This window comes from Buceros rhinoceros, unplaced genomic scaffold (genome assembly GCF_000710305.1).
Source record: "Buceros rhinoceros silvestris isolate BGI_N320 unplaced genomic scaffold, ASM71030v1 scaffold17710, whole genome shotgun sequence".
In the NCBI taxonomy this organism is placed as follows: domain Eukaryota; kingdom Metazoa; phylum Chordata; class Aves; order Bucerotiformes; family Bucerotidae; genus Buceros; species Buceros rhinoceros.
The window spans coordinates 31,933-43,188 of record NW_010390596.1 but is presented as its reverse complement, the minus strand read 5'-3'; the positions used below and the strand labels follow the sequence as shown (position 1 = coordinate 43,188).

The following is an 11,256-nucleotide window of genomic DNA, read 5'->3' as shown; positions in this document are numbered from 1 at the left end:
AAAGAGTCAAGCAGAAGATCTGTTCACAAGCCGGGGACAGTATACCAGTATTTTTACTAAAACGTTCATGATATAAAAGAAAATATATGATCCTAAAATCTCACGAACACCGTCAAATTAATGTTGCATCTGTCTGCTTATATAAAAAGAGTACTATGTCTGGCAGTTTTATCTTATGAAATCATTGTTTACCAAGGCAGGAAACTCTAATAATAAAAGATATCACTCAGTAGAAGAAAAAACAGAAAAACTTCAACAAATCTCAGAAATTCTGATCACACTCACTGCTTTCACCGTAAGAAAATTGTTTGTTCACTCAAACCCAGAAAAGTTAATGCATCTGAAACTTCATGTGTTTTATAAACGTTAATAATACTTTGAAGGGATAAAATGTGGTTACAAACTTGCAAGGGGAAAAGGGTTTCAAAATCCTTTAGTGTCCTGAAGCATTTTTTGCTTATGCAGTATTGTGTTCTTGTGGGTGGGAAAAAACCTCCTGTCATGCCATAACAATCTGGCTCCCATATATGCCTAAAATTGTGCAATAACAAGTCAGCCATACAGTACTTAACCTGTGTTTTCTATATTTAAAACACTCATTAATATTGATAACAGTGTTTACAGCTACAGCCATCAACTAGAATTCTAGAGGAACAAACATTTTCCATACCTGAAACCATTTGGAGAGGCAAAGCATTTGTTCAGAATTAGAACTGTTAATATACACTGAATTAAAAAAACTGTATCAGTGTACTGACTCTGTATTGTACGTAGGTAATCACATTCACTGTAGAATTCATATTTCAGTATATTTAAGGAAATGTGAGAAACCACAGTCAACGCAGGGCTTTACTACTGCAACCCTTCTTTTGTGTCACAAGTTTGTAATGTGTTCCCGGCTGGTAATAAAAAAAGTCATTATTTCCTAAGGACTATTTAAAAATAAATTGTGTGTTTGATAACACACCAACAGGTAAGCCTAACAACTGTAAAACCTACCACAATGATGACAACAGCTAGTGAAATGATATTAAAGAAAACTGGCGAGCCGTTTAGCCCCAAAGCCGATCTAACCTTACAGCACAGGCTATGGTGACCATTATCTTTAGTTTAAAACTAAAGGTTACCCCCAATTAGCCCTGAGGTCACTGTCGCTACTGTCGAACCTGCAGGAACACCAGTGAAAGGAGAAATGCCGTTTATCACATCATCACACAACTTTTCAAGACTGAACAGATTGTCAGAAGAGGGAGAAGTATTATTTCTAAATTAAAAACCTATAAACCAGCAAGATTTCCATCAAGTTTGGAGAACTCCAGATTATACCATTTATTCTTTTTTATTCTAATGATAGGCTCTTACACTAATATAGTACTTAAATAAGTACTTACATAAAAGTGTTATGTTCATCTTTCAATAACATAGAAAATTAAAACCCACATAGTTTTTACATTAACAGAGCTGAAATAATTTCAGACCCCAAAACCAGCTATTTCAGGCTTACTGGCTTTCCTGACAGTAAATTTCTCATGGAAAAAATAAAAACAGCAGTTTCCACCCTACTTTATCTTACTTTATTTCACAGTAAGTAAAATAATGTATTTTACCAGTAAGAAACAAAGGACCAGATGATGCACGTTCCATTGATTTCCACTGACCACGCTGTTTATGTGCTTCCAAGTAGTGTTTGACCCTTGAAGCAACAACTTCTTCCAGCAGCATGCAGACCTCCTGGAAGAGTAACCATTGGGCTATTTAGAGCTAAATGTACATAATGCCCACAGACACACAGCAGTGATCAATACAAAACCACTTCCTTTCACATAAAAAGGAAAAACACTACCCACAATTAAGGACTGAGTACTACAGAGAGGTGAGAAGTACTTAGTTTAGGAAAAGAACAGAAACAAGGAGGGGGGGAATCCAAACCCACATACAATTCAAGAAGAACAAGCCTTTCAGCCAGAATAACCATAGTGGGAAAAAAAAAAAAAACCTGGGGACTAAAAGCAGAAATTAATCTCTTGAATACCAGAATAAGTTTTCAGATTAATACATACACACATATTTGAGACTTTCCCCTCAGTATTCTCATTTTCCATTGTTCATAACTACTCACAGAAATGATACTTTGTGGGGCACAGAAATATCATTTTACCTTTTTATAGTGATTGGACAATAGACAAAATTATATTAGTACTATCTAAACTAAAATATGTTGGCTTGGAATGCACTTTTGATTAATCTAGAAAATATGCGGAGCTATGAATTTTTATCGTATTGCTCTACATGGAAGCAATGCACACACAGTGGTCAACCACAAGCAGCGTTTTTGCCTCACAGTAAGAAATACATTTTCCTTTCTGCTTGAAGAGTACAATTATAAAATACTGTATTTACTTTTTCTTCTGTTTAACTCATTAAAGTGATCTCCTTACACATTCCTTCACAACACTATGGGTTCAGGTTAGAATGAAAAAGTCTAGAAAGCAGCGGAAACATAGCGTGCGTTTGGTTCCTTATGCAACAATGCGGATTAGCATGCATTTCCTTAATTTACATGGAAAATAGTTTAGTTGTTCTGCTTATGGAAATATTATTTAAATGGTTCTCTACAAAGAACTATACAGACCTATATTTTAAAAAGCATAAACAGGAGCAGGCTTCAAGAGAATCGTCTCTATGTACTTTCCACCACCTAAAAGAACTTGCAGCTAAGACCTTCCATATGCATATGGCGAGATCATAGCAATGACGTGAAAGAAATCAGTGTAATAAATGCTTCTCAAAGTACAAAGGTTGACTTTGTTATTCCAGAGGAAAAGAGTCAGGATAGAAAGAGCAGGGAAATTTTAAGAGCAGAAAGAGAGAAAAGCTCCCAAATGCCCCAATTTGCATCTTGCAGCCATCCCAAGATGACTCTACATACAACACGTAAGAGCAGTGAGCAAACTGGTCTTTACGCCGCCCAGCCAGACGATGCGCACTGCCTTTTCTTACACCAGCCTCATGCTTATGGGTGCTCACGCAGTTCCCAGCCATGCTCCAAGAAGGAGCTGCCAGCTGAGAGGCTAGCACTGCTCCACCCTTCTGACTGGGAGCCCATCGCCAGGCTCCATTCGCTACAAACAGCAGCTGCTGACTCTCCTCCAGGGTAAGCCGGGGATCAGCAGAAACCCTGTTTGCGTTACAAGAGGTCTAAGAGGCATCTGCTTTTCCCACACGCAAGCAAAGAGGGCTGTACCATCACTGGTATTGCCCGAAATTTGGTAACAACAAAAATGTAGCAAAAAGCTTGCAATTAATATGTAAAAGCTCTCATAAAAAAATATACGTAGGCACGATTTGCCTATAATACCTTGCTAATCTTTTTCTTCCCACTTTAACGAAGGTTGTGCGTAGGACTTTCAGGAAGCAAACTGTAAAGCTATTGGAATCACACTTCTCGGTCGTCGAAAATACGCAACCTTTGTACTTCGCTCAAACTGCGCGGTCACAGCAATGTAATGAATGCTGCCCCGTCATGCCTCTTTATTAAAATCAATCATGATCTAATTTCCTGAAATTCATCTCTTTTGTTTTGGCAGTCTTACAAAATACATTTTGAAAACGCTGAGAAGTCAGATAACCAGGTTAGCTAAAACTGGTTATAAATAGAAGGGGTAAGGAGTATTCATTTGGTCAGAAAAAAAGAAGTCTAGATGATTTCCCCTATTTTCTTCTTTCTCTGCTTAATAAAGCACACATTGGGTGAACCACATGCTGTTAAATATTCTGCTTTTAATTTTATTTAAATGTATTACTTTGAGACGTATGGGGATGTTCTGCAGTGACAAGTTAATTATGCCATTATTAGGAAAACTATCTGTTGAAAATTACCGTAACGGAGACTTGCGGGAAAGTCCACAGGGATCTGAAACATGTCCTGCCTTCGTTTTCAATAGGGAACTTCTCAAGTTCCCACACAGGCTGAAATAGGGGAAAACTCCTGCCAGAACTTATCACAAGATAGTAGCAGAAATCACACAGATTAAGAGCTACATTCATAATTTTGGTGGTCACTGATGCACTGATTTTCCAAAATATCGTGTTGTCACGATATACAAATGATACACTTAAAAATACGGACTGGGAGTTTCTTTTCATGAGCTACAACAGTTCTGCTATAGTTTATCCTGCCTACTCATTATGCTTTCTTGCACTCTCTGAATGAAACATCACCTCTCCGAGCGAGAAAAAGAAATTAACCGAAAGATTTCTCACTGACAAACTCTGCGAAAGTGATAGCTATCACAAGCTGGTTTATATCACTCAGGATAATTTACAAACATTCATGAGAAATATGCTTTTAAATTAAAAATTAAAAGTGAAGTCAGAAGAATCTAAGCAGAGTGCACACATGCATGTATGCACACACAGAGTTTAAAAATCCAAAGGCAAATTGAAGGTGGTCACTAGTGACCCAAAAAGAACATATGGTTGACTTAGGGGTCCCACAGCAGCCGCTGACAGTTAGGTATAACTAACAATATACTCCTAACACCAAAAAATTCTCAACAGTTCAAGGCAATCCAACGTTTTCCCTGCAGCCACATGCTTTTGAAGTAGAATTGATATTTGTTGTACCTCTTTCTCATGATCTGAAAACCAGCTGGTGTCTTTACTGGAGCCTTGAGGCAAGATATGAACATCCACCAAAACAGCAAAGTTCCCACACTGGAAAAAAAAAAAAGAAGGAAGAAAAAAAAAAGTTGAACTGTAGTTGCCAGGAAGCACATGGGGAGCAGAGGAGAAGGTAAACAATCAGGTAAGCATATGCATCTGATTCAGAGATACAGCCAGCAGAACATAAAACTACGGAAGATTATGTAGTATGGAGTTCCAAATTTACCATTGTTTGGGGGCTTAATGAGAAACGAGAGCACCAGACACATCTTGGATAGCTTGCAGAGAAGTTTAAACAGTTACAACAAGCACAAGTACATGGAATTTTCTTCTGCTATTTGCCAGATTTAAGTCTGAGTTCAAGCAAATTTTAATGTGTGAAAGATTAGCTGTTCTTTCACCAAACTCCTATCAGTCTATTTTTCTAAGAATTTAGTACCAGATTTGTCATCTAGTTTGCATTTTAAATTTATTAAGTCCTTAAAAACTCAGCCTCTTCAGAATTCTTTTCCTCCCTCTACCTAATGTTCATTCACACCTGTAATTTAACCAAAACTACACTTTGAGTGGTTAAACAACATGGCTAACCTATCAATAAACACTATATATAGTTGTTAGGATGACACAGGCTCCATCCCCAGACACATCGGCTATTTCTGAAATTCCTCAACAGGCTTTAACTGAGGACAGTGTGACATACAAGGTTTAATTATTTCCTTCTGTCAGTGTACCAGTCCTTACAACGAGCTTCTAACAGAAGGAAGAGTGAACGGCACGGCCACATCTCCCTCATTTGGCTCTGCGCTACCTCAGCCCTAGCAAGAGGACACAGCCTCTGTTCACACGCAGAGGTAAGGAGCGTTACGAGTGAATGCTTTTCCTTTCTTCAGCACTGTAGCACAGCACCACAGCTCACGCAGACATCCTTCAACTGAACGACTTGCAAGGTAACAGCCAGTTTCATCATTCTGGTTTGGCTGCTTGTGCCGCACTCGTGATGCAATAAGCTCGCTCTGAGAAGACGTGCGGTCACGGTAATCGCACATCTGGAATGTCTGATGGAATAGAAACAACATCTCAATTCCAGACAAATCTCAAATGTGTACGTACAATCCAGCGTTGCATTGGTCTCGTTTCAAAGGGACTTCGCAGCACACACTTCCTGTCCTAACTCCCTCTCTCCAAATTTGCTCTTCACTGCCAAGTATCTGCGAACCCCACGCCAGAATTCCAATTGCTAACAGAATTAGATCTAGAAATGCTATGACAGATATTTTTATACTGTATTTGTACATCACCTACAGTCTAAGAGGTACAACTGTATCTTAGGCTTATGCTAACAGCAGTAGCAGTCTTTGAGAACACCCTTACCCCTACAGGTGGTACAAAGCACAACATGATTTAGCATCACTTTTATTAATCGTGACAGTGTATTAGATAAATTAGAAATCTCTAGATTTACAAAACACTTAGATCTGTAAATTACCCATGAATAGAAGTACTTAAATATGATTTCAATATAATTAAAATGTAATTCATGGCCAATATTGTATTGTAACTAGAATGCAAAAGTTTGACAAACAAAATGGGCATCGTGAAATCATTTTGCAAAACTTTTAAGTTACTTATAGGTATCAGTCACTGCGAGAGCAGAATGCTTTGATCTATTTTAGCAAAAGGCTGCTCTTTCCTCCAGAGAACCAAGAATTACCAGATGGCTGCAACAGCAAATGTCTCCAAGCTTTAAATTGATGACAAAATATCTCTCAAAAATCTCTGGTGAACCATTAGTCAGCTCCAGCAAACTTCTGAGTTGCCTACTGAACTTCAAAGCCAGCAGACACTGCATATTATAAGGAGAAAGCCAGTAAATTATTCATGGTTCAGCACTTACAACAACGAACCAGTATTTGACACACTAAGAAAATTCAAATTATCAAATGCTACATGTTAAATTGCATCATTTTCTCTTTACTGCAGAAACTTTCTATATATAGATACATATGCAAAGCATAGATCTGTTTTTCAAGGAGATAAAATGTTTGTAATTATATTCTTTGGAATGGCGATATTTGTCTCATTTGCCAACCTTGAAACAACTGGAAAAAATAACAAACCATATTTGAAACTATATAATGGAACAGTTCAAAATTACCTTAAAAGTATTACAAACAGACCAAACTTTTATACGTGAACAATGCACAATCCTTGTGGGAAGACAAACTTTCTCAGTGAAAGATTTTTATCCCTCTGAGTTTTGGAGCAATCCTCGCAGACAGCGTACCTGGAACCATTTCAACACCCAAAAGGCAACAGTTTTGCCACTCAGAATAGCTTTGGGCAAGACACAGGGAAGCGTGGCAAAGAGGAACCTGGGGAGTACAACAATACAAGCACAGATCTTCCTGGGTCTTGTTACCCGCTGCTTTTCCTAAGTCCTGAATATGATATAAACAACAGCTTCCATGCATGCTCCTTCACGCTCCCGAACTATACAATATAATGTATTTATATACAGCACACCTGAATTTATACTTGATATGCCTTTACATAGTACAGGTTTACACATGGTATCTACACTAAGCAGCTCACACAGCTTTGGCTACTCCAGCAGCAAAGGAAGAGTTCTCTGTGCACAGTAATTCTAATACTGTTACGTTACCTTGTAAGGACTAGTCTGCACATTAGCAATATGAAAACCTTGGCGGTCTGGGAAAGGAATGAGAAAGATCTAATCTGCAGGTCCACAGTCTGGGAGAACGACAGAAAACGACAAAACAGAAGAAAGAAGACAAGCTAAGGTGTTTGAAGAGCAGCTGAAACCAGCATAAATCACAACAAGCTCTAACAACTCTCTTTTCTGGGCCAATTAGCCACCATATACGGGAGAATTCCCATAAAAATCTTAAAATGCTATTTCTTCTGCGACCATCAGGATACGTCAGATTCCATCACATGAATTGTCCTAAGGTCAAGCCGCATGTATAATAGCTATGCAAAAATAAAATGAATACCTATGATTATTTCAGGGAGAATAATGAGTATGTATGTAATCAGGCGATATAAGCTTTGGCTGGGACAGCACACGGCACACACTGTCAGTGGAATGATGCCTGTGTGCCCGGCCCTGGAAATATAGAAAGTGCCTGTTTCTCAATGCTACATTGGTATACAGCAGTTTTTCTTCCCATTTTTGGTAACAATACTAATAATAGTTGGGAACAGAGAGAAGTGGAAGAAAAATTTATACTGTTTATATGATGATCTTATAGAGGTTTCTAAATATTTTTTTTTGTTCTGAAGACATGCAATTTCATGAAAATACTAGCTTTTAGAGGAAACAAAGTGTTTTCCATTGTTGTGGCTGCAAGAAGCAACTCTTGACTCTTAAGTACTGTAACTGAAAGGCAAACAAAAAATCCAGATATTTTTAATGATATCTTTCAATCTCAAAATTTCCTCTAGATATGATTTCTAGAGGTGCAATTGTCAAAACTGAGACCTGAAGGCCTGATGTGATGGGAAACACTTTTGTCATAAATCAATAGAAAAAGATTTCACTGAAAAATTAGTCAGAATCAGATGCACCAATTTGATATTGCCTGTAATTCTAGAACTCAAAACCTCTTCCTTTTTGCAAGTTGTTTTTTAATGTTAATGTACTTACTATAACAGCCTAACAACATTCAGTGTGTTATTAAACAAAGGGCTTTAAATGATCTCAGAATGTTGTTAGTGTATTGTTGTGCAGTAATGGCATCTAATTCAGAACATATTTTCAAGCAACGAACTGTTTATACAAATACACCAAACACTTCATAGATTCCGCAAATGGAAAAGATAACCAGACATGTAACATAAACAGAACAAATACCAACGCAACATGGCAAGTCAGTCAAAGAAAGTCATCTGCTCATAACCTGGTAAAACTACGGCCCAGGATAAGCACGTATTAGATGGTGGATTATTATCTCAAACCTCCCCAACACGCAGACAAACCCAACCAAGTAACTTTTACTGCTATACTCATCATTATGACCAGGGTGCCCCTACGTGGGTAGTGGCGTTTCTTTAAACTGCATCACTTCATAGCATAAAGAACAGTCATTATAAACAAAACTCTTTGGGATGCTGGGGATAAGCCTGGTGAGGCTGTATTCAGTTACACCACTCCAAGTGTGCTGTATCATTAAACCAGACAGGACTGGAGAGCCAGCCTCCCAAGGCACATATTAGCGTTTCCCATTTCTGTGATTATGCTACGGATGCGGGCTGTGGGGTCAGAATTAATTGAAGCTTAGTTGAAAAGGAAACATATGATCCTTTGGCTAGCTGTTGGGGGCAGGCGGGAAGGAGGTGAACCACAACTGTCACGCACGCTTTCACTTTCCACAAGGAGTGCTGCAAACATAGGTGACACCATCACCATAACAGTAGCAGTTAGCTTGAAGTTTGCTGTGTCTGCTTCATAACAATATGATCTTTGTGGTACCAAAAGCTTGGAAGTTTGCTGTATTAATTGGTTTACAGAAAGACAGTACTTTCCCCTGTAAGCCTTGCTTTGTTCATAACCATTTTTTAATTAAGGACAACATCGAAACGCGTTTCCCAAGTCCTCGAGAGAGAAGGACGCCCTATACTGTAAAACTTCAGCTATCCAGGCTAAGCATACAGAGGCTGGTTCTTTCTAATGTTACCTCTTCCCATAAAGTTATGGCATTTAGTTACTGTGATAATTTTATTCCACGCTCAGATGATGTCGATAATTCAAAACGATAGACCAGATCCTGATGACCGCTCACAAAAATGTCATGATGCTGTAAAGGGCTTCCAAAGGCATAACTGATAGGAGGTATCATCAGTCTCCAGGTGGCAAAAGCATAGCTAAGAGATCTTGTTGGGAAAAAATTGAATAAAATAGATAAGAAGGTTACATGAAATACCTGGTCTTAAACAGGAAAATTTTAATCTATTCCATCCTTTCCAAGGTCTTTCTAACAATCAGTAACTGTTCTCCATTCCATTAAGCAAGTTCAAAAATCTACAGCATTAAGTACAATTATTTATTGTCATTGGCCTGTACGCTGTACCAACTATATATGGACAATATTTGGATGCTATCTTTACTTTTTCCAGGCTTTTTTAGAAGCAAAACTTTGTTGTCCTCTTTTATCTTTCTGACCCCAAAGAAAATCTTTTCTTTACACATTAGCAGTTTTCACTATTTTGACTCTTTTCCTCTTCCAGAGCAGTAACAACAGGGAAAAATCATTCACATGAGCGTACAGCACAGGGGAAGTGTTTGTCATGACACAAGATTAATCTGCCTTTCATTTATAAGCGTGTCTAGGAGCACCGATTTGAGGCAATATACAGTTTTCCAAACTGTAGGACACCCTTTTCCGCAATCAAATGCCTCAACCCACACAAGCACGTGGCTCAGGATAGCTATTTTATGCCATCACCACTGCTGATGGCTACATGAGAGCAAAGGCGGTCTGGTGACATCTGACATTGTACATTAGATAGATACAATTTAATATGTGCATGGCTTTTCCACATATTTTTTCCAGAATCTCCAGGGTTTGAGGTTGGTTTGTTTTTAGAAAAAAGGATAGAATTTTTTTTTAGCCATACAGTCAAGTTGCACAGAAATAGTCTCTCTCTAGTTAGTGTTCAAAGCAAGGTAGTTTTTCAATTCTGAATTTCAGGAGAGCATTTAGAGGACAACAGATCACTAGTAATTGGTTTCACTGCTATGAGAATGACCAGAAGGTCACCTGATGAGAGGAACTGATGACTGAAAATAAATTCCCATGAGCTGATTCAGAAAGAGAAGAGAACAGACCAGAGAGAAGGCTGCAGAAGCTGCCACAGGCAGGAACCCTCAAGGAATTTATAATCCGATTCCAATCTTCAGAATGGTTAAGAATTAAGAAGTAAAAGTCAGGGCGGGGTGTTAGTGGTGGATAAACCCACTTTTGAACTTTTGTATTTTCTGGACAAGAACTGCTTATTTCCGGAAATTTTGAAAATTCTGTAGTTTGTTGTATAGAAATTGTATATATATTTTATATAAATATTGCATGGCTCCAAGGCAATGAGTCACAACCCATTCACTGTATTGCTGGGGAACCCACAGCTGCTTGTACTAGATGCAAAATGGGAGTAGAGGATCTCAAAACACTAAAAGAAGAAGAGATGGAAGATGTGCGCAACTGGAAAAGTTACTAGAAACCTCATACCCACAGACCCTCTATGTTTCAGAAAACTTTCTATCATCTGGTCTGTATATTGCAAGTTTTTTGAACGTCCAGCAAACATCTGGGCTTCAGAAATGTGAAATGGGATTCTCTTTTATTTACTAGAGTTGTAAAAAGGTTTTGACAAATGCCTGGTCTTGTTAAAGAAGGATTAGAGCCAGCAGCTGACCTCTCTTAGATCTTTTTAGTCCCCTGCTTTCACAAATCTATGGGATCACTCTGCAACAGTAAAGAGGGGAGCAGCAGATCAACAACAATGGCACAAAGGGGCCTAACATGAAGATCTGTCCTCAAAGATAGCTGTACTAAATTATACACAGATTCAGCA

At 38.3% G+C, this 11,256-nt stretch overlaps 1 protein-coding gene across 1 annotated transcript in view; it reads right to left on the bottom strand.

The window, feature by feature from the left end:
• SLX4IP (SLX4 interacting protein) overlaps positions 1-11,256 on the bottom strand; it is a 69,999-nt gene that overhangs the window by 32,261 nt on the left and 26,482 nt on the right. Inside the window, exons 2-4 of the mRNA XM_010138414.1 lie at positions 5,572-5,720; positions 4,627-4,756; positions 1,608-1,731 (exon numbers count right to left, since the gene is read on the bottom strand). Coding sequence (XP_010136716.1) covers positions 1,608-1,731; positions 4,627-4,756; positions 5,572-5,720 — 403 coding nt within the window. The remainder of the gene's footprint in view (positions 1-1,607; positions 1,732-4,626; positions 4,757-5,571; positions 5,721-11,256) is intronic.